The sequence below is a fragment of the Pelobates fuscus genome, chromosome 13 (assembly GCF_036172605.1).
Source record: "Pelobates fuscus isolate aPelFus1 chromosome 13, aPelFus1.pri, whole genome shotgun sequence".
Taxonomy (NCBI): Eukaryota; Metazoa; Chordata; class Amphibia; order Anura; family Pelobatidae; genus Pelobates; species Pelobates fuscus.
Window position 1 is genome coordinate 37182802 of NC_086329.1, and position 24534 is coordinate 37207335.

General features: G+C 40.9%; 1 protein-coding gene across 1 annotated transcript in view; it reads right to left on the bottom strand.

Annotated features, from left to right (window-relative positions):
- Window positions 1–24534, bottom strand: part of PLEKHG3 (pleckstrin homology and RhoGEF domain containing G3) — a 131830-nt gene that overhangs the window by 72413 nt on the left and 34883 nt on the right. Inside the window, exon 2 of the mRNA XM_063440204.1 lies at window positions 8016–8276. Within this exon, the coding sequence (XP_063296274.1) occupies window positions 8016–8217 (202 nt within the window). The 5' untranslated portion in view covers window positions 8218–8276. The remainder of the gene's footprint in view (window positions 1–8015; window positions 8277–24534) is intronic.

Below are 24534 nucleotides of genomic sequence, written 5' to 3' on the forward strand. Positions count from 1 at the left end.
TTAGAACCTTGTCCTAGATTTACTGTTTCTACATAAATATCCCTGTAAGGCAAGCATGTCAAACTCGCGGCCCATAAGGACCATCTTTGTGGCCCGGCGAGCCGCGAGTACATGCTGGTGTTATAGCAGAGTAGAAACCTGCTTTCCCCACATTGCAGGTGCCTACTCTGCTAACACTTACCCGGCCGGGGAGGAGGGCCAGCGAGGGAGCTCAGTGTTGCTGCTCCTCATTGCTCCCTCGCACGCGCCGTCTGTAGTGAAGCCACTAAACCGCGCAAGGGAGCAGTGAGGAGCAGATAGAAGGACCCCAGGAAGATGCCCCACATCGGCTCCAAAAGGTAAGAAGCAATAAAGAAAAGTGTGTGTGTGCAAGAATATGTTAGTGTGTGAGTGTGTCTGTCAGTCTGTGTCAGTGAGTGTGTGTGTCTGTTAGTGAGTGTGTGTGTGTGTGTCTGTCTGTCTGTGAGTATGTGTGTGTGTGTGTGTGCCTGTTAGTGAGTATGTGTGTGTGTGTGTGTCAGTGAGTATGTGTGTGTGTGTGTCAGTGAGTATGTTTGTGTCTGTCAGTGTGTGTCTGTCTGACAGGGAGTATGGGTGCGTGTCAGTGTGTCTGTCAGTGAGTATGTGTGTGTGTCTGTCAGTATGTCTGTATGTGTGTGTCTGTCAGTGAATATGTGTGTGTGTCAGCGGGAGGATCAGATTTGGCACAGGGTGGTAGAGTGCTGTGGTTTAGTAGGGGGGGGGCTGGGATTTAGTAGAGGGGGTGCTGTTTTTTCTTTTATACTGTACTTTTTAAAATAAACCTACGTTTCTATGAAAATTTAAGGTATTTTTTTTTGTGGCCCACGTAAACTTAAACCTTGTTTATGTGGCCCGTGCCAGACTTTGAGTTTGACATGCTTGCTGTAAGGCAAACATTTTATCTGAGTCTTTTATGGACAATGTAAAGGGCACCGCTGCAATATAATCTGACCAAAGCACCACTCTTGCTGCAGCGCTAAAATCAATATTAAATTAAAAAAAAAAAAAATTGTTGGTGGTCTAACAATAAACAGAGAGGAAATGCAACTGATCTCTTGAAAAAAATAATACTTGGATTATCCCTGTCCCCCACCAAATATTTTAAAAATAGCAAATAGTTCCCTAGGGCACTCAGCATGTAACCCATCTCCCCATATGAGTAATAATTAGGGGGGAGTGTATTAATGAAGTGTCATGGAGAAATTAATACACCAACCCCAGTGGGCTCTTAGTATATTGGATATATGGATAGCTGGATGATTCTTAAGCCCCTATCTAATATGTATGAAGGAACCAGATCCAGGTCTCTATACTTTTGGATCAAGTGGTCCTTAATCCTCTGATCTCTATAATGCAACCCCCTACCTTATTAAATCACCAGAGTCCTTTTTTGTTTAAAATGTTTTCGATACATTTGGCTCTGGTTGTGGTAAACTTGAAAATCTCTTTCTCAGGCATTGGCTAGTTCTGGTTTATATACTGCTACTTCTGTTACAATGCCTGATCTTGCATACAGCTATTCACAATGTATCAATGGGCATGCCACGGCCCCACCACCAACCACACGAATATACACACTTAGGACCAGCAGACTTGGGATCCTCCCCTCTACCTTTATTTTAGAAATAGTAGGAAGAAAGGAACTCAACCCTTCACTTCCAACCACACAAGATGGGGGGACAATCGGGTGTCTTTCAAAGCCAAATCCAGGAGCTCAGACGGCTTGGTGACCTCTAGTTAGAAGTTTATTCTAAGGCAGGAAGAGGCAACCTTCGGCACTTAGAGTTGTGGACTACAACTCCCTTGATGCTTTGCCATCATTATGGCTGAAAGAGCATAATGGGAAAAACAGTCCATTTAGATTTTTTTTTATTTTTTTTTACTTTTGGTCTATCGTTCACCATTCACAGTTTACTCACTCAGTAACCCACAAGCGCCAGATGACTCTCCTTACGTAATGCGAAGATTACGACATGATGGGCACAGATTATAGCACTTGGCACATCAATATTGTTTTAACCTTTGCAGACAGGAACTAAGTAACAGAACTGTATCGTAGAAGAACCTTACCGGAAAAAATTCTTAAAGAAGGTAAAATTGATTTGAGTGCTTCCTACATCCTTCTGACGTTCCACTGGTTAAACCCTTTTGGGCATTGTAATAAGAATATGCTCAAGGAATCAAACAGAGCTAAGGTATCATATTATTTATATATCGGAAAGGTATTCTTGCAAGATTAAAATGCAATATTGAGGACTGATTCTACATTCTGAGCGTTTATAACTGCACCAAACATGACCCGTGTTTATTTTTTACCCCGGTTATTAGCACAGCCCCCCAAAATACGTTTCACTACACAGAGACAGTTATCTAATTCTTTAGGAGGTGTCACTGCAGCAGATGATGGGTTAAAGGCCTTTAGCAGATAAAGAGGGATAGGTCCTGCTGAGACAATCTCATAATCTGGGTGAGATGTTCCTTAATGGTCTGTTACTTAAATAGCAAAAGCCTCAATGGGAGATTAGCTGCACTAGTAGATGCAAACTGAGGGATAAAGTGAGAGAGAGGGGGTTGGGTGCTCACAAGGTGTACAAACAAACTACGTACTACTATACAGCCGTATGCAAATACCTATTCGTGGGGGTATACTGTTATCCAAATAAGGATGTGTTTGCCGGTCATGTCTTTTACAATAGGTCTGGTCATTCAACAAAACCATGTTCCGACAACAAGAGTTTACACACTTATACATATGCTTTACAAAGGCCCATTGCACTTTCCTGCCAAATGTTATCACCTACCATAAATTGAGTCAACATGATCTGTAAAGATGCTCTAAGTCTAAGCCCTCCAAGCACGTACAACTGTAAGTATCCTCTGGCATACAGATGTTTCGTAACTCTCTATATTATTATTGTTATAGGCAAATTGACCTGTGCCCCTTTCTGTGCACTGAATATTTTTTTGATATATCCTATTATTCCACTGGAATAAAACTTACAGGGTGCACGAGTATATCACAGAGCTCTTTAGCAATAACACTTACTGATATCTGCGCTCCTTTTATGCTGATATAAATACACATGCCCTCAATGCATTATGGGTGTCAAGGTAATTTGCACCGTATGCCAGACTGTACCAAATCAGCATGGTATACGATGTTAAATAATTAAGCTGTAGAAAGGTCCCATAGAGGACTAAAACGTAAACACATTTTCTGGTGTATGATTGCACAATAGAGCTTCAAGATTTATGTACAAAGTCCTGTGAGTGCACCGTCCTTGATACTTATAGTTTGGCATTAATGATTTGCACCCAGGCAAGGACAAGGAGAGTGAGTGCTGGATCCACGTGCATTTATATATACATACGCTTCTTAAGAACAAAAACCTTTTTAAAATGTATTCACTAAAGTGAGAATTTTCATAAACCTAAGAGGAAAAAAACCCAAATATCAAAGTGACAGGTCTTCTTTTAACCCTTGCAATGCATGGATCTCTGAAATTAGTGTTAAGTTTTTTTTAATTACATTTTTTTCATTCTTTATGTTATTTAGGTTCACATGTCATTACCTATTACAAAAGACAACTGTTCAAAAAAGACGTTTTCTGAGCATTGACAAGAAAATCAGAAAAATATAATTTAACTAAGAACAATTGAAATCAGTAACTAAACCCAAAGGTAAAGAGAAAAAGCAAACCACCAGGTTTAAAGGGGCACTATAGGCAGCCTGACCACTTCAGATCATTGAAATTGTCTGGATTAAGTGCCCCAGGTCCCTTAAAGGGACACTATAGTCACCAGAACAACTACAGCTTATTGAATTTGTTCTGGTGAGTAGAATCAATCCCTTCAGGCTTTTTGCAGTAAACACTGTCTTTTCAGAGAAAATGCAGTATTTACATTACAGCCTAGGGATACCTCCAGTGGCCACTCCTCAGATTGCTATTAGAGGTGCTTCCTGGGACAGTGATGCACAGTGTGCAGCACTGCCATTCAAAGTCTCCTCCCTCTGCATGCAGACACTAAACTTTCCTCATAGAGATGAATTGTTTCAATTTATCTCTATGAGAAGATGCTGATTGGCCAGTGCTATGTTTGGCTTGTGCTGACTCTGCCCCTGCTCTGCCTCTTTGACAGTCTCAGCCAATCCTATTGGAAAGCATTTCAAAACAACACTTCTGATGATGTCAGCCAAGCAGGAAGATTAGGGACAGAGCCAGCAGCTGCAGACTTGAATAGAAGTAAAATTTGACTATATTTAGGGAGTAAGGGGGGACCAGGGGCATTAGACGGTGGTTTTATCACTATAGAGTCAGGAATACGTTTGTGTTTATGACCCTATCGTGTTCCTTTAAATTCCTTATTTATTTTTGTGAATAACATTTTTATTGGTTGCCAGAGATCAATCAGTCGCAGTTCAAATAAGTTTCTTCAGTAATAAATTCCTTAATTTATTATTGAAACCACTAACTGAACGAAAAAGAAAAGAAAAAAAATAATAATCAAGAAAGTCAACAACTGTGAGACCTTGTTAATGTGTAATAGGTTTAACAGGTAATTCTGTGTGAGACCAATTATGCAAATCGTTTGAATAAACACTTTGACATATACGTGAAAACTTAAAACATAAGGAAGAGATTTGACAAATGCTTCTCTGCAGTGTGTTTATTTTCAATGATATCTCTAAGTACCAAGAGGAAACAAGCCAAAAGTAAAAAATACCAGAGCAAGCAGGGTTCACCCACTTCTATAGAGAGGAGAGTTTTTGCAAGGTCTGCCAAAAACACAGCGCTGAATTGGAACTGAAGCGGCAGGAGTGAGTTAGAGTTACCGGATAATAGGCATGTTTCTATAAGGGGTGTGTATTTAAGGATTATAATACTGGAGTGCTTGGGTGTGCCGGCTGGAGACAAGCAGAACGTCCCAAATATAAGGAGCGCCACAAGAGAAATTTTATTAACACGAAAAAAAAGAGGTGGATGGGGGATAAATAGAAGAGAAGCTGTCAGCGCCTGTAACTTTAAGTTAAAGTTTTTTTGGGGTGAAATTAGGAATTGCAGACCAAACTAGCTGAGCTGGACACGTATCTGTGTTGGAGAACTATTCCAGTTTAGCTAGTTTGGTCTGAAAATGAAACAGTACACAGGAGAGCTGCAAGAAAATGATACAGTAGAAAAATATACCCATTAAGGTATCTGGCTTATTTGGACTGAGGGAACCCTTTGGAGTTTTATCTCCGAAATGTCTCGACAGAAACACGCATGCTCAGAAAATGTAACAGTAAGCAGCTGATGTTAAAGACACAAACAGCAATGTGGTAGCATTCTCCGTTAAGTACTTTATATTACGTAAAACACTTGCGGTAACATACGTGTAAGAAATATCATACACATACAAGTTCTATAAATCTTAGTATGTCAACCTGTGGTATGCATACCCCAGGGGGTACACGCATTACAGGCAGAGGGTATGCCAAGAGCGCCCTCCCCCCCTATATCTCCTGGGAGGTGGTCGGCCGTACTCTTTATGATGTTCCAGCACTGCTCACTCGCGTGCTCTGCGGTGATGCCTGGAGCAGGGATATGATGTCACTCAAACAGAATCACTAAATACCGTGCAAGGGAGCGGTGCTGGGAGAGCAGGAAGATTATTCAAGCCCCACACAGGACCCCAGGGAAAGGATTAATAAAAAATAAAAAAAATAATAATTTGTGAGTGTGTGTGAGAGAACGTGTATGTGTCTGTCATTGAATGTGTGTGTCTATCAGTGTGTGTCAAACCAGTGAGAGTGTTCTGTCTGTGTAAGTGTGTCAGTTTCCTCTATTTGTAAATATGTGTGTCAGTGCCCACTGTGTGTAAATGTGTTTGACAGTGTAAATGTGTGTGTGTTTGTGTCAGTGTCCTCTGTGTGTAACTATTATGTGTGTATTAGAATTTCATGGTTATTAATTCATGCATGCCTCCTTATATACTCAATATTCACATTATGTCACATTTATTGTATAAATATTCTTTACTACCTTTAATCAGGATTGATCTCCAATATGGGATTGACTTTAATACTAGTGTCTACACTTTTCATGTGGAATTGAAATCAATATAAATTACTTTCTTCAGGTAGGGGCACTTCTCCGTAAAAGGTTGAGAAATTGCTATAATTCCTTTTTCCACAAGAGGGTGGTGTCACAGCTCACTGAGCCAAAATATAACACCGTATGTTGTTAACTTTTATGTGTCCTGTAATATTAGCATTAGAATTGTCATTATAATCATTATAAAAATCATCATCAGATTGTAATAAAATTAGATTTAATGTGCTCATAGCAACACAGAGGCTGAATAACACCAACCAGAATGTAAGACACTTTTTTCAAAAGAACTGGACCAGCTTTAGTGGTTATGGTATCTCTGACACTATAGTTAAACTATAGTTAAACTAGTTATTTAGGTGCCCCCCCCCCCTCTTGCATCACATGGGAAATGTGATTTTACATTTTTTCTGCCACGTTGCGCCGGTCTCACCGTGGCTGGCTCTGCCTTCATGGCTGAGATCATCAAACTTGATAATCTCGGCGATTGTAATGCTTTCCCATAGGAAACATTGAGAGGCTATTCCACATGGGTAGTAAAACACTGTGCTGTGCCAATCAACATCTCCAGAGATGCATTTAATCAGTGCATCTCTACGGGGAACATTCAGCACCTCCATGGGCTTGGATTAACCTCTAGTGGTCGTCTGAGTGGCTGTTACTAATCAGTAATTTAAACAATGCCTTTTCCCTGAAAAAAATGACAGTGTTTACAGTGCTAAGACTGCAGGAACAGGATATAGACACAGGCCAGATTAGCTGAACTGAATGCATAGCTGTTAGAATCTTTCCATTTCAGCTATTTTTAATTTAACATTTTAAATTCAATTTCTTTAGTGAATAACCTTGTATATGTCCTCCCCCCCAATTAAAAACTAACGCAATCTCTTTGTCTTTATCAAGGGTGCAAATGAGCAGTTTGTTTACAGCTTTGAATACCCAGCGGACAATCCACATGACTTCGCTCACAAGAGTGTAAGACTTGATTAAAGTGCAGTGAAGGACAATCTTGGCTTGGGAGGAGAGTGTTTAGATGTCTTTGTGTCAAACACGGTAAGTCTCCTTTGTTATAGATGCATTGACCCTGAACAAGACTAGTAATGCTCAGGAAGCCCCCTGAACACACACTGTGCCCCCTCCTTCATCTCCTCCCACTTTCTACATTCACCAACTCACAAGCCACTGGCTACAAATCAACTAGCCTCCCCCTTCTTCCCTCACCTACATTCCTCTGCACCAGGAATGCAGACAAGACAACTGTATGTTACTGAATCAAGATGAACACCTCAATTATCAAACTAAACAATTCAAACCATTCATTAAGACTAATTCCCCCCCCCCCCCCCCCCCCCCCCAAATCAGGGATAATCACTAAACTGATAACATCAAGAGGATTACAGGAAAGTTGCACATTTTAGACAACAATTACAGATTTTGATACTTCTTCTCTCCTGGCTATTTTTGGCATGAAATTTGCACTCCAGTGTAGAACCCGTATAGGTTATATTTTTTAATATACATATTGTTTTTCTTTACAAATTCTGTGCGGAAACCTCCACTTTATGAATATTTTTTCTTTTCTATTTAGTTTTCTCTCGTAGATAACATATCTAGTTATATTTATAGTATAATTATTGTTCTAATTATTTGTTAAAATTAATATAATACTGTTTAAGTTATTTGTTCTTACAATTCGTTTTTGTTTTGTCAATTGCAATATTCCATATGGTGTGGGAAAGTTACCAAAACATCCACTATACTTCTGTTATTTAACCCCTTAAGGACACATGACGGAAATATTCCGTCGTGATTCCCTTTTATTCCAGAAGTTGTTAAAATAAGTTAAAACAATAAAATGTTTAGGGGAAAAAATTGCAATGAAATTATATTTTGCATTAATACCTTCATCATGCTTAGGATCTGGATACTCCAAGCTAGAATGTTGTTCTTCATCTCCTGATGGTTTCAAACATGTCCCTCTGGTGGTGTCTTCTTCTGAACACCATTCGTTGCTTCCAACTGACTGCGGCCTAGAACATAGGCGTTCATCATCGCAAATATCTCCTTCCATTTCCAAAGTCTGTTCGTAAGCTGTTGAAAACATTCCTTTTCCTTGTCACAAATGATGTAGTAAGACGTTTTCAGATACAATCAGCGGTTACCCTACAAAATAAACATAATATCACAATTACTTGGTGATCTTCTAATAACGTTGATCAGGTCCACCAGCTGAAATTATCTACACAAACATATCGGCAAACAAAGCCTTTTTTTCTACTGCCTATTCCGTAAAGGTTAGTTAATCACTAGAGCATATATTGGAGAGAGGGGAGCAATAACTATTGAGATTAATCTTAATTGTATCAATATAATTTAAGGCACTTATAGGTTTGGGTTTCAAAGGAATTTATTAAAATTTTTGGCATAACAGGCACTAAAATAACATCCATAAATTCCATAAATGTACAAAACAATGTCGTGATCTGAACATTGATCTGTTTGATTTACAGAAAGACAAGCGTTGCTCACTTAATGTAGCTACACAGCAAGCTTGTGAAACAGCTTGACATACATTGATATTCAGACTGTCACCAAAAAAACTTTACCTACACATCTTTTAGTTGACAGCCAATGGTTTTTACTATATATTGGGGCTGATGTGTGTTGTAGTCCTTGCTGCTTAAGCGCAGGACTTCTCTTTTTGTATTTGTATTTACTTTGTATCACACAGCCTGGTTACAATGCTGCTACCCATCCCATGTGTTCCCTATTAAGGGTTAATAAGTAAAGGGGTGTATATAAAAAATACCCCTTTCTGTCTCATTAGAGATATCTTTGCCAGAAGCTCAAGGAAGCAGGCTGAAGGGTCAGTGTTGGGACCCGCTTAGGGGGGGTCTGCCTTGACGTTGGCAGGCGGGCATCCCTCCAATGGCCATTGGAGCAACTAAATGACCTCCATTTGTCTAAATATACATAGGGATTAAGGAGAAAGCGCAAGTAACATTTTCTTTTCTTTGGTTTTTACTATATATTGGGGCTGATGTGTGTTGTAGTCCTTGCTGCTTAAGCGCAGGACTTCTCTTTTTGTATTTGTATTTACTTTGTATCACACAGCCTGGTTACAATGCTGCTACCCATCCCATGTGTTCCCTATTAAGGGTTAATAAGTAAAGGGGTGTATATAAAAAATACCCCTTTCTGTCTCATTAGAGATATCTTTGCCAGAAGCTCAAGGAAGCAGGCTGAAGGGTCAGTGTTGGGACCCGCTTAGGGGGGGTCTGCCTTGACGTTGGCAGGCGGGCATCCCTCCAATGGCCATTGGAGCAACTAAATGACCTCCATTTGTCTAAATATACATAGGGATTAAGGAGAAAGCGCAAGTAACATTTTCTTTTCTTTGGTTTTTACTATATATTGGGGCTGATGTGTGTTGTAGTCCTTGCTGCTTAAGCGCAGGACTTCTCTTTTTGTATTTGTATTTACTTTGTATCACACAGCCTGGTTACAATGCTGCTACCCATCCCATGTGTTCCCTATTAAGGGTTAATAAGTAAAGGGGTGTATATAAAAAATACCCCTTTCTGTCTCATTAGAGATATCTTTGCCAGAAGCTCAAGGAAGCAGGCTGAAGGGTCAGTGTTGGGACCCGCTTAGGGGGGGTCTGCCTTGACGTTGGCAGGCGGGCATCCCTCCAATGGCCATTGGAGCAACTAAATGACCTCCATTTGTCTAAATATACATAGGGATTAAGGAGAAAGCGCAAGTAACATTTTCTTTTCTTTGGTTTTTACTATATATTGGGGCTGATGTGTGTTGTAGTCCTTGCTGCTTAAGCGCAGGACTTCTCTTTTTGTATTTGTATTTACTTTGTATCACACAGCCTGTTTACAATGCTGCTACCCATCCCATGTGTTCCCTATTAAGGGTTAATAAGTAAAGGGGTGTATATAAAAAATACCCCTTTCTGTCTCATTAGAGATATCTTTGCCAGAAGCTCAAGGAAGCAGGCTGAAGGGTCAGTGTTGGGACCCGCTTAGGGGAGGTCTGCCTTGACGTTGGCAGGCGGGCATCCCTCCAATGGCCATTGGAGCAACTAAATGACCTCCATTTGTCTAAATATACATAGGGATTAAGGAGAAAGCGCAAGTAACATTTTCTTTTCTTTGGTTTTTCTATATATTGGGGCTGATGTGTGTTGTAGTCCTTGCTGCTTAAGCGCAGGACTTCTCTTTTTGTATTTGTATTTACTTTGTATCACACAGCCTGGTTACAATGCTGCTACCCATCCCATGTGTTCCCTATTAAGGGTTAATAAGTAAAGGGGTGTATATAAAAAATACCCCTTTCTGTCTCATTAGAGATATCTTTGCCAGAAGCTCAAGGAAGCAGGCTGAAGGGTCAGTGTTGGGACCCGCTTAGGGGGGGTCTGCCTTGACGTTGGCAGGCGGGCATCCCTCCAATGGCCATTGGAGCAACTAAATGACCTCCATTTGTCTAAATATACATAGGGATTAAGGAGAAAGCGCAAGTAACATTTTCTTTTCTTTGGTTTTTACTATATATTGGGGCTGATGTGTGTTGTAGTCCTTGCTGCTTAAGCGCAGGACTTCTCTTTTTGTATTTGTATTTACTTTGTATCACACAGCCTGGTTACAATGCTGCTACCCATCCCATGTGTTCCCTATTAAGGGTTAATAAGTAAAGGGGTGTATATAAAAAATACCCCTTTCTGTCTCATTAGAGATATCTTTGCCAGAAGCTCAAGGAAGCAGGCTGAAGGGTCAGTGTTGTGACCCGCTTAGGGGGGGTCTGCCTTGACGTTGGCAGGCGGGCATCCCTCCAATGGCCATTGGAGCAACTAAATGACCTCCATTTGTCTAAATATACATAGGGATTAAGGAGAAAGCGCAAGTAACATTTTCTTTTCTTTGGTTTTTACTATATATTGGGGCTGATGTGTGTTGTAGTCCTTGCTGCTTAAGCGCAGGACTTCTCTTTTTGTATTTGTATTTACTTTGTATCACACAGCCTGGTTACAATGCTGCTACCCATCCCATGTGTTCCCTATTAAGGGTTAATAAGTAAAGGGGTGTATATAAAAAATACCCCTTTCTGTCTCATTAGAGATATCTTTGCCAGAAGCTCAAGGAAGCAGGCTGAAGGGTCAGTGTTGGGACCCGCTTAGGGGGGGTCTGCCTTGACGTTGGCAGGCGGGCATCCCTCCAATGGCCATTGGAGCAACTAAATGACCTCCATTTGTCTAAATATACATAGGGATTAAGGAGAAAGCGCAAGTAACATTTTCTTTTCTTTGGTTTTTACTATATATTGGGGCTGATGTGTGTTGTAGTCCTTGCTGCTTAAGCGCAGGACTTCTCTTTTTGTATTTGTATTTACTTTGTATCACACAGCCTGGTTACAATGCTGCTACCCATCCCATGTGTTCCCTATTAAGGGTTAATAAGTAAAGGGGTGTATATAAAAAATACCCCTTTCTGTCTCATTAGAGATATCTTTGCCAGAAGCTCAAGGAAGCAGGCTGAAGGGTCAGTGTTGGGACCCGCTTAGGGGGGGTCTGCCTTGACGTTGGCAGGCGGGCATCCCTCCAATGGCCATTGGAGCAACTAAATGACCTCCATTTGTCTAAATATACATAGGGATTAAGGAGAAAGCGCAAGTAACATTTTCTTTTCTTTGGTTTTTACTATATATTGGGGCTGATGTGTGTTGTAGTCCTTGCTGCTTAAGCGCAGGACTTCTCTTTTTGTATTTGTAGCCAACCAGAAGAGCCACCAGAGATGCTTCCTGATGTTTCACGTGAAACCACGATTAACGTCCTCACACTGTGCATGAGGACATCCTGCGTCTCCAAATCCCCCCTAGGAAAGCATTGTTTTAATGCTTTCCTAAGGGGAAAGATCAATGTACATGCGCGGTGCTCGAAGCACATATGCATTAGGTTCCTACCGACTGCCGATGCTGGAGACGGAGCCAGCATGGAGGGACCTCAGCACTGGAAAGAGGTAAGTGTTAAAAGGTTTTTTAACCCTTCCAACACCGGGGAGGGTATAGAAAATCACCTTAGTGCATAGGGACACTATAGCGTTAGGAATACAAAGCTATAGTGTTCCTTTAACCCCTTAAGGACCAAACTTCTGGAATAAAAGGGAATCATGACATGTCACACATGTCATGTGTCCTTAAGGGGTTAAAGCGGCACTGTCATGGCCCCCATATTACCTTTTTTTAAAACCTTTACTTTGTGCCTGGACCTAGGTCCTGGGCGCCGCCATCTTTGTGTGGGTTGATGAAGGCTCTGTGGGACACGTCATCTGGCCACACTAGATAGCGCTGTGAAATTCACGCGCATGCCCAGTTAAACTCTTGGGCAATCGCTATTGTCCAAAAATCAGACAGGAGTTTTGTCCATTCATTCATTATTCAGGAGACGAATGAATGAACAGAAATGTCAGACGAACACACAAACACTGACCCCTAGTTACCTGGGAAGGAGGGTATTTTGACACTAAGCCCCCACCCGCCACTCATGGGTGGGGACCAGGGGGAGAACCATAGGTCCCCCCCCCACCCTTATTGTAATTTAGGGCCATGAGCAGCAGGTGGAGGCCAAGGGGGACCCCATGTCCCCCGTTTAGTTGAATAGCCCCTACTTGCGGGGGCTAGTTAAGAGATGCCCAATCATGGGTTCATTTATTGGGAAGGGGGGTGTATATTTATTTATTTATTTTTAAAACAGTGAGTCCCAGGCTGCTCACTGCTTACTAGACATGCCCCTACTCGTGATATAGCGAGTAGGGGCAGATTTATTACTAATACTAAGTAGTTTTCTGCCTTTTGGTAGATAGCTCCCTAATAACGTGGGAATTAGAGAGCTATCTACTAAGCAGCTGCAAGGTGCAGCCGCAGCACGGATCGGAATTTCATTTATTTGAATGAAATTTTGAACCAACCTAAAAGTACCAATTGTTGTCCTAACATGAATGAACAAACTGTTCTCATTCGGTTAGGACGAAATTCGGTAGTTTCGCCGGCGTTCTGTCTAAATGAAAGGAGGCATCGCGAGATCACGAGGAAAGGTAAGAATTGTGGGAAAATTGCTCTGACCACAGGAAATGGAGCACACTTTGTTCCTCCGCTGGTCATAGCTGGTCAGGCATAGGAAATATACATAATAGTCCATACTTTGTCTTATGTTTTAAAGAAAACAGACAAGAAGAAATGAATAACAGATCCTGAGAGAGGAAGAGAAGAGGAAGCGATTTGGGAAAAGTAAGTTCGGCATGACAGTTCCGCTTTAAGAAAAATACCATATCACTAGTCAAATGTAATCAAATGTATCTGCAACTAGTACTGTATTTGTAACAATTGTTTTAGGGATATCTAATTTACAATTTAGGGACTTTCATACTTCTGTCATCAGTGATTACATCAGAGGCAGGTAGGGAAAAAACTGCATATTTTATTTATTACTGTCATTAGTGATGTCGCGAACATAAAATTTTCCGTTCGCGAACGGCAAACGTGAACTTCCGCAAATGTTCGCGAACGGGCGAACCGGGCGAACCGCCATAGACTTCAATAGGCAGGCGAATTTTAAAACCCACAGGGACTCTTTCTAGCCGCAATAGTGATGGAAAAGTTGTTTCAAGGGGACTAACACCTGGACTGTGGCATGCCGGAGGGGGATCCATGGCAAAACTCCCATGGAAAATTACATAGTTGATGCAGAGTCTGGTTTTAATCCATAAAGGGCATAAATCAACTAACATTCCTAAATTGTTTGGAATAACGTGCTATGATGTTGTATCGATCAGGTAGTGTAAGGGTTACGCCCGCTTCACAGTGACAGACAAAACTCTCCGTTTAACGCACCGCAAACAACCGCAAACAGTCCATTTGCACAACCGCAAACTCCCCATTTGCACAAGGTTGGATACCAAGCTAGCCATGTCCCGTTCCTTGTCCTCACTGATGTCATTGAAGGTCTCTTCCTCCACCCAGCCACGTACAACACCAAGGGTCCCCGAAAGGTGACAACAAGCCCCCTGTATTTTGTTTTTAAATGTACACTACTGTTACACCAGATATGAGTTGCACTGGTGTGACACTGTGCCCTGGCAGGCCCTGAAACGCACACGTGTGAAGGAAATTGACTGCTATTATTTCACAGAGTAAGTGGTGAGAACCGCACTCGATCCCAGCGGCCAAGGGTGCTCCAGAGCAGGACCAGCAATCCCAGTACAATAATCCAAGCTTGAAAAAGACCTTTCCAGTCGAAACGTTGCGTTGCATTCTGTCACAATAAATCTGCCTGCGGCTTGAAAATTGGAGTGCCTGTGAGTTTTTTCTGCAGTCAAAATTTCACAGTCAAATTTCTAGTTTTTTTTGTAATGTACACTACTGTTACACCAGTGATTGGCCCACGTCATGCCTACGCCACCAAAAAGTTTGCTGGAATGACGTGGGCCAATGGGAGCCTGAATCAACTTTTGGCTCCCACTGCCCCTTTAAGAGCGAGCTCGTGACTCGAGCCGTGCTCCTAGTGCCAGGCGGGCCACGTGACCGATCACTGCGGTCAGTGCACGCGGCTAAGTCAGAAGAGGAGATCAAGCAGCATGCGGCTCGTGTGGAGGCCCGAGTGATCCAGCCACGCGCGGCTCAAGCTTAGGAGCCAGGTCGGTCCCAGGATAAGGTAAATACAGCCACAACCACTTATCCCAATCACACACCTTTCCTAACGTCCTATCCCATTAAAAGCATATTACCGCGTATTTAATAAAACAGATAGACCCCCTACTTTATCCAGGTTACCGATCGATGGTTCGATATTCTGAGCCCTCTCTGATTTACTGTACACGACTATTCGATATTCCCACACATTTTATATAGCATTTTATGTTTGTTTGAGACCACCTTAAAAATATTGGATATCGCTAAAAATCATGATCACTGTATATTTTCTCTACAAACCTCTAAAACGAACCAAACTACTCATCAATCCGCTAAACCACTTTATCCCACCTAGAACTAGTGCACAGTTAAAAAACTTGACTCTTACTTACCCACACTCAGTCATGCCACACACATTTCACCACTCTCTCACTGAATCCCTCTGACTACGGCTAAATTAATCTTCTACATCAGAACACTACTCCTAAGATTGGGTTGTATCCATGTCTCGGGTCTTTCATTTAGAATAGGGGCAGCTTCGGTCTCCTCCAACACTGACACTCCAGTGCATATTATTAAAAGATTGGGCAGATGGAAATCCTCAGTCTACAACCGATATATTCCTCATCCCAAGAAAGAAATGAGGAAAGCTTTTAAAAGTTTGGCTTTGAAAATTTGATGCAATAAGTGTGTTTTTCTTTAATACCTTTTCACCCTCTTTGCATGAACCCGATTTACATATATTACTAATATGTTTCTGAACATATATATTATATTATTCACTCACTCACTCTCTGGGCAGGCCTAAGACATCATGCTGCCTAGGTCCAACGATAAATGACTATGGGGGATAATGTATAATAAACACAGGTTACTGGCTTTGGGAGGGATAATGTATAATAAACACAGTTTACTGGCTATGGGAGGGATAATGTATAATAAACACAGGTTACTGGCTATGGGAGGATAATGTATAATAAGCACAGGTTACTGGCTATGAGGGGGATAATGTATAATAAGCACAGGTTACTGGCTATGGGAGGATAATGTATAATAAACACAGGTTACTGGCTATGGGGGGATAATGTATAATAAACACAGGTTATTGGCTATGAGAGGGATAATGTATAATAAACACAGGTTACTGGCTATGGGAGGATAATGTATAATAAACACAGGTTACTGGCTATGGGAGGGATAATGTATAATAAGCACAGGTTACTGGCTATTGGAGGATAATGTATAATAAACACAGGTTACTGGCTATGGGAGGGAAAATGGATAATAAACACAGGTTACTGGCTATGGGAGGGATAATATATAATAAACACAGGTTACTGGCTATGGGAGGATAATGTATAATAAGCACAGGTTACTGGCTATGAGGGGGATAATGTATAATAAGCACAGGTTACTGGCTATGGGAGGATAATGTATAATAAACACAGGTTACTGGCTATGGGGGGATAATGTATAATAAACACAGGTTATTGGCTATGAGAGGGATAATGTATAATAAACACAGGTTACTGGCTATGGGAGGATAATGTATAATAAACACAGGTTACTGGCTATGGGAGGGATAATGTATAATAAGCACAGGTTACTGGCTATTGGAGGATAATGTATAATAAACACAGGTTACTGGCTATGGGAGGGAAAATGGATAATAAACACAGGTTACTGGCTATGGGAGGGATAATATATAATAAACACAGGTTACTGGCTATGGGAGGATAATGTATAATAAGCACAGGTTACTGGCTATGAGGGGGATAATGTATAATAAGCACAGGTTACTGGCTATGGGAGGATAATGTATAATAAACACAGGTTACTGGCTATGGGGGGATAATGTATAATAAACACAGGTTATTGGCTATGAGAGGGATAATGTATAATAAACACAGGTTACTGGCTATGGGAGGATAATGTATAATAAACACAGGTTACTGGCTATGGGAGGGATAATGTATAATAAGCACAGGTTACTGGCTATTGGAGGATAATGTATAATAAACACAGGTTACTGGCTATGGGAGGGAAAATGGATAATAAACACAGGTTACTGGCTATGGGAGGGATAATATATAATAAACACAGGTTACTGGCTATGGGAGGGATAATATATAATAAACACAGGTTACTGGCTATGGGTGGATAATGTATAATAACCACAGGTTACTGGTTGTGGGGGGGATAATGTATAATACACACAGGTTACTGGTTGTGGGGGGGATAATGTATAATAAACACAGGTTACTGTCTATGGGGGGATAATTTATAATAAACACAGGTTACTGGTTGTGGGGGGGATAATGTATAATAAACACAGGTTACTGGCTCTGGGGGATAATGTATAATTAACACAGGTTACAGGCTATGGGGGGATAATGCATAATAAACACAGGTTACTGGCTATGGAGGATAATGTATAATAAACACGAACACAAAAAAAGAATAAAAAAAAAAAAAAAGAATGCAGCTTCAGAATTAATCTAAATTGTATGCTGTCTAGGAGGTGAGAGGGTCTGGGAGGGAGGATCTGCTGCTGATTGGCTGGAATGTGTGTGCTGACTGTGAGGTACAGGGTCAAAGTTTACTCAATGATGACGAATAGGGGGCGGACCGAACATTGCATAAGTTCGCCATCCGTGGTGAACGCGAACAAGCTATGTTCGCCAGGAACTATTCGCCAGCGAACCGTCAGGGACATCACTAGTTCCTGGCTATGGGAGGATAATGTATAATAAACACTGGTTACTGGCTATGGGGGATAATGTATAATAAACACAGGTTACTGGCTATGGGGGGATAATGTATAATAAACACAGGTTACTGGCTATGGGGGGATAATGTATAATAAACAGGTTACTGGCTATGGGGGGGATAATGTATAATAAACACAGGTTACTGGCTATGGGGGGATAATGTATAATAAACACAGGTTACTGGTTATGGAGGATAATGTATAATAAACACAAACACAAAAAAATATATATACAAAAAAAAAAAGAATGCAGCTCCAGAATGAATCTAAATTGTATGCTGTCTAGGAGGTGGGAGGATCTGGGAGGGAGTCATCACTGCAGTCTGAAAAAAAAGTGCATGATGAGCATTTATGGGAGGCAATCAAACAGATCTGTCCATCAAATACACCATATGTTTTTAGTTGTTTTTTTTAAACCAAATTTGCTAAACCAAATGTTAAACATAAAGTTGTATGACAGGGAGCAGAAACTAAATAAAATATATAAAAGTTATATGATCACACACAGGAGGCTGCTGCAGGGTCTACCAGGCAAATAAAAGGAGATAGGCGCTTATAAATTAAACACATTGTGCAATAAATTTCTATATTTTTAAAGGAAGTGTTTAGGAAGGCTGTGTGAGTCTCAGCCAGGGAAGGTTTGACTAGGGCTGCATAAACAAAGTGATTGATCTCCTAAATGTGCTCATAAAATACACAAAATGGACATCAAATGGGCCTACGAGAAGATGTATGACCATAAAAGAAACACTGAAACATAAAATAACATTAACTGTGAGATTCCAAGAGATACCATGATTTGGTTGTTCACTAAAGCTAGAATTGTGGGGTATTATAGAAAAACAATTGCAGGTTCTAGGCTAAGAGAGATACTTTTGGCTATTTTGGCCAAAGAGTTGCAATTCCCTGGTCTTTTCTCAACAATTTCCTCAATTTTCCATGAAATTTGACCACTTCTACAAGAGAATACCAAATAAACCACAACAAACCAGGTTACCGTTTTATAAAGAAAAGAAGACAAAAGACTACTTTAAAAAAGTCTTGGAACATGCTGTGATAAAATATCTTGTTTCTGAGAAAAAAACACGTGAATTATTTTGCTGTTATAAACAGAGGATAAAGTGAAAGGGATGACTCTGCTCAGTGATATTATTAGATATACAATGTTTATACGACTGACAGACACTTAGCACGCAGGAGGAAATCTGAAAGGCCCTCGGAATGCTCTAGATATGGTCAAACATTTTATGGTGTAGGGGAAATATAAAAAAGTATTTTTTCACCAAATGGGTGGCAATTACACGGTACAGTCTCCCCCCAAAAAATTAATGGCAAAGGCTACGTCCTTCTGCCGAGCAGGGAAAGTCATACAGATGATGTCAATTGTACGTCTTTACTTAACATCATCTATCCAGCCAGGGCCAAGATGACAATACTTACACAACACCAATGGAATCCTAGCCAATCTCCGAGATGGAGGAAATGCCTGGGTCTAGTTCAGGGGTAGACCTTTGGCACTGCATATTATTTCCCATAATGGTCTTGAGGCCAGAATACTGGCAAAGCATCTTGGAAGTTGTAGGCAGTAGCATACTAACAGGGGGTGAGTGTGTGTGTTTGCCCTGGGTGCCACTCATTAGGAGGTGCTTTTCTGTGTGGCACTGTGGCCCTGGGGTCGCGATCTCAAGGGGGGGGTGAAATAAGGGCACCAGAGAGGAGGGGGCAAAGAGGGGCACATATCAGCCTTGTCCCAGCATAGACAGCAAAGACAAGATCTCCACATACCGGAGATAGACAGACCCACAGCAGGTACCTGTGTAACCTAACCATAGCAATAGGGGTCCTGTAGGTAAGGAAAGTGTCAGTATAAATTCTCTGTTTTTTTTGTTGTGTGAATTGTAATATTTTTATTGTAACCTTCGTGCAACTATACAGTATAAATAGCAGAACAGGTAAACTGTAAAACAATAAACTACTTTAACAATACTCTGCATTCTGCAACAAAACATGATAATGTTTTTAAAAACGTAGGCATACTGGTACTGTTTCACAAGCATTAATGTACATCTCCCGCATTGTTTTATATGAAAGAACCTAATTTGAATCCCAAATCTTTGGAGCAGAGGCAGCACCTATCTATCCAGAGAGCAGCTTAATATCCTCCATATAACCAAATAGTTCCCTTTTTGTGATCACAAATAAACCATTGTAGCAGAAGAAAAAAAACCAAAAAGCAATTTGAATTTATGGAAAAAAAACGTGTTAATGTGATCATAATTGACTAAATGGAAATAATATGAACAATGAGGTTTTATTTTGTACTGTGCATTAATATATTAGTCAAATTTTATGCTAGCACTCAAGGTCTTTAAAAAAAAAAAAAAAAAATCAATCTTCTTTATTCATACATAAATCCTAAAAGTAATGGTCGACGTTTCAATTCGTCTACGACATGTGAACTTTCTCTAGGCCATATCAATATGAATAAAATATTGTATTTGACTGTGGTTATGTGCAACGCTGCCCTGCATGCATTGTGATGATACATTCAAAGCTGATGTTTGATGCAAGCTCAGAACCTTATAACATCCTGCAAATATAAAAGTTAGGAATGCTATGAACTGTTTCACTCATAACATTCCATGGGCATTCCTGCATCAAAAAATACATTTAAAAAAAAACCTGTTCTGTGTTGACCAATCAATCATAGGCGCTTCCTTCTAAAATGGCCCTAGATCACAGTTTCTTCTGCATATACTAGGTCTACGGTATATGAAAGTGGCATTTTAAGAGACAGGATATTTATAAAACCCACTATGCTCCATGCTGGAGGATATTGGTGGGACCATCTGATCCCTGGAACCCCAGATCTTGGCTACTCTTACTATCTATATATGTTTCTAGAACCCTGACATTAACTAGATTATTGTATATTTGTTAATTTATTTAATTTTCTTTATTCCGTTAAGGCCACTTTCTCCATGCTTCCTGGTTATGACCTGTCCTGTATTTGCAAGTTGAGTTTCTTTCTGTCCTGTTTCTGACACTCAATGATGTTCAATCACCTCCTTTTAACATAACCTTATTTAATTTAAAAAAAAAGAAAATTATTCTTTTTTAAAAATTGCTCCAACCTCCTCAATCGTTTAGGACAATATATTGAACGAGCCAGCTACTCAGCACACAGGAGCCAAAAGGATAGGTTTACCGGAGCGGAAGAAATTAGCTAGCTAGATATTGGGATGTAAAAAAAAAATGATTACAAATTGCAAAACATTCTAGGTGCATATTGTATTTTGGATGTTTGCATGTTATTTTATTTTTAATAAAAAAAATCTATATTGCTTTCAATTATATTTCTTGTAAAGACCAAAACCCCCCAAAAAACCACATAAAGGAAAGTGACAATCATTGGTTAATTTCCACTGACCCCAGCTATTCCCTCCTCCTATTGTCTGTCCCCAGTCCTGCTTACCCCCTCCATGAACTGGCTGCCTTCCAAATCATTATGAGACTCTAGATGTCTGTTAAAATAATGAGAATTTTCCACAATAGGGTGCAGTATGACTGTTTGCATGGCTGACTAGATTTCTGGTATGAACAGATCTGTATACCGAAAATAACCGTGTTTGATGAATTTTATAATATATGCCAACAATCTCACTTAACTATCACCATCAAACACGTAGAAACATGTCACTTCTGCTTTCTCTGCAGTCGATCTATACTATTTAAAGGGACACCCCACACTATTCATTACAGCTGCAGTAATTTGCATGACTGGTTTAAGACACATACCCTTTTGCCTACTCCGTCATATCCCAGCACAGCTTTCATTTAAAACACGCAGGATCTTGCAAAGGCTTATGCATGCACAGCACACACATTCAGCATGCGTCGTATGTGACTTGTACAGGATCTTTGAGAGGAAAAAGAAAAATGGGTTAGGTGGTGGAAAAACCACCACCACTGCCCTAAAAAAAGGTTACAGGAGGTATATGGGGCTTAACCCCAGAAACTTACAACAGAAAAACAGAGAGAGTGGGGTAGAGAATCCACCTATGTAAAACAGGTGGAAAGTCCAACCCACTGAAAAATACCTCCCAAAGTAAAGCGTCACATAAATAGGGTAAATAAACCTTTATTAGAAAAAATAATGATATACATGTACTAAATACATCAAAACAGTGTGTGTAAATAGTGATAAAGTAAATACCAACACCAATAAAAACCTGGGTAGGTTAGACCTACAGAGTCACTTAGCTGAGTATAAGATAAAGGTGAGTGAATAGTATCTGTCTTAAGGCAATCAGAGTAGAATCACCTAAATAGTCTCAGTATAAAACTGACAAAATGATCTAATCTAAAGGAGAAAGCGTAATTGGGATAGTAGTTGTCTGGCAGTGGTTGTAGTGCCGATAGTGAAAAAGCGGCAAGGCTGAAATGATAGACAGGGGCGTCTTAGACTAAGTCCTAAAATGTCTAGGAAAAAGAAAAACCTCCCTAGTAAGTAACACTCTTATTACCAATGAGGTAAAGGGTAAAGAGAATCCCTAATGGATTAAACCACAATGGGAATGGCACGTCCGGTAATATAGTCATTAATAGAATAATCAAAACAATGATAGATCTAACCTTGTAGACAAAAAAGTATCCAAACGTGAAGTTAGAACCTAGAACGCCCTAGACTGACTGTCTGAACCCACAACCGTTCACTGCTACTTCATGGCAGCCTAACGAAATTCCTCAAAGCTTTAATCATAATAAAGGACACAGAAAAAATGTCATGAGAACCCAGGTAGGTAAAAGTAAAAAAAGGAACAAACTTAGTAAGAAATCATAGCATCGGCTACTAACAGCTCGACGCGCGTTTCGGCGTGTTCAATACGCCTTTGTCAAGAGCTACCCGGCAAATGAGATAAGGACTCGTTTATAAAGGGGTAAGTACACGCCCCTCCAAACAGGACCTCCAATCAGACGTTCTAACTGTAGAAGAGTGACAAGTTACTCCTTAGGAGTCCGGAACAATCAGGGGTGGTGGGCGTGGTAGCCACGGTCTCCGTGTCCAGAACGCAGGGAGGAGGTGGATACGGGAGGGGGGAAGGATCAAACATAGTCACTATTAAACGGAGAAAACAATGAAGTGCTAAGATTGAACCAGAGCACGATGTAATGCAAACAAACTGTAGTGAAACCATAATGCAGGGCGGTGAAAGATGAATACATGAGTGAAATACATAATATTAAAAATAATATTATTGAAAATTGTATATCAATTCTAGCCCGTTCAGAAGAAGGTTGTTACATTCACATTTGTTAACATTGTTGCTGTGGAGTTCTATAATTGTAGCAAAACATTGCAAAATCATGCATGTAACCAAACGAAAAGCAACTCTTAAGGCATATCAACCATTAGAGGAGTGTAAAATAATATGAGTTGTAAATAAAAATAGTTATGGTTCACATAAAGCAAGAGTCATAGAAATAAAAAAAACAGTGACTAAGAAGAGGACTCTAAATTCAAATGCCAGAATAAAGGCTATTGATTTACCATAAATTGTATCCTGAAAAAGATCACTATAATAGATAGAAAGGCCAGTTGAAAAAAATAATAAATGAAAATATAGTATACGGACTGATTACAAGATATGTAACGTATAAGAGATAAATGGAGATCTATTATAAGTGGGTCAAATATTTGGGAAGAAGGAAAAGCCTTCATTTAAGCCTCTTGGGTTCAGTGGCGGATCCAGAGCCTGATCTCGGGAGGGGCACTTGTAGATTATTTAAATAAATAATCCAGACACAATAACCACTACAGCTCAGTGTAGTGGTTATAGTGCCAATAATGCCAAGACCCCCTCCCAGAGTAAGTAGTCAAACTGTTTAAGAACTGTTTGACAACTTACCTGAGGTCGTCTGGGAAATGGGGCTGTAGTAGGGCAGAGGAGCAGTGGTATGTGTGAGTGGTGCAATGTGTGAGGGGTGCAGTGTGTGTGTGTGTGTGAGGGGGACAGTGTATTAGCAGTGTGTGTGTGAAGGTGTGTGGATCAGTATGTGTGTGTGACAGTTACAGTGTGTGTGTGTGTGTGTATTGCAGTGTATGTGTGGGGCAATGTATGTGTGTGGGGGCAGTGTGTGTATGTAGGGGCAATGTGTGTGTATGGGGGCAGTGTATGTGTATATGGGGGCAATGTGTGTGTGTATATGGGGGGCAGGGGCAATGTGTGTGTGTGTGTATATGGGGGGCAGGGGCAATGTGTGTGTGTGTGTGTATGGGGGGCATGGGCAATGTGTGTGTGTGTGTGTGTATGGGGGGCATGGGCAATGTGTGTGTGTGTGTGTGTATGGGGGGCAGGGGCAATGTGTGTGTGTGTATGGGGGGCAGGGGCAATGTGTGTGTATGGGGGCAGTGTATGTGTATATGGGGGCAATGTGTGTGTGTATATGGGGGGCAGGGGCAATGTGTGTGTGTGTGTGTATGGGGGGCATGGGCAATGTGTGTGTGTGTATGGGGGGCAGGGGCAATGTGTGTGTATGGGGGCAGTGTGTGTGTATGGGGGCAGTGTATGTGTATATAGGGGCAATGTGTTTGTGTATATGGGGGGCAGGGGCAATGTGTGTGTGTGTGTGTATATGGGGGGCAGGGGCAATGTGTGTGTGTGTGTGTGTGTATGGGGGCAGGGGCAATGTGTGTGTGTGTGTGTGTGTGTATGGGGGGCAGGGGCAATGTGTGTGTGTGTATGGGGGGCAGGGGCAATGTGTGTGTATGGGGGGCAGGGGCAATGTGTGTGTATGGGGGGCAGGGGCAATGTGTGTGTGTATGGGGGGCAGGGGCAATGTGTGTGTGTATGGGGGGCAGGGGCAATGTGTGTGTGTATGGGGGGCAGGGGCAATGTGTGTGTATATGGGGGCAGGGGCAATGTGTGTGTATGGGGGGCAGGGGCAATGTGTGTGTAT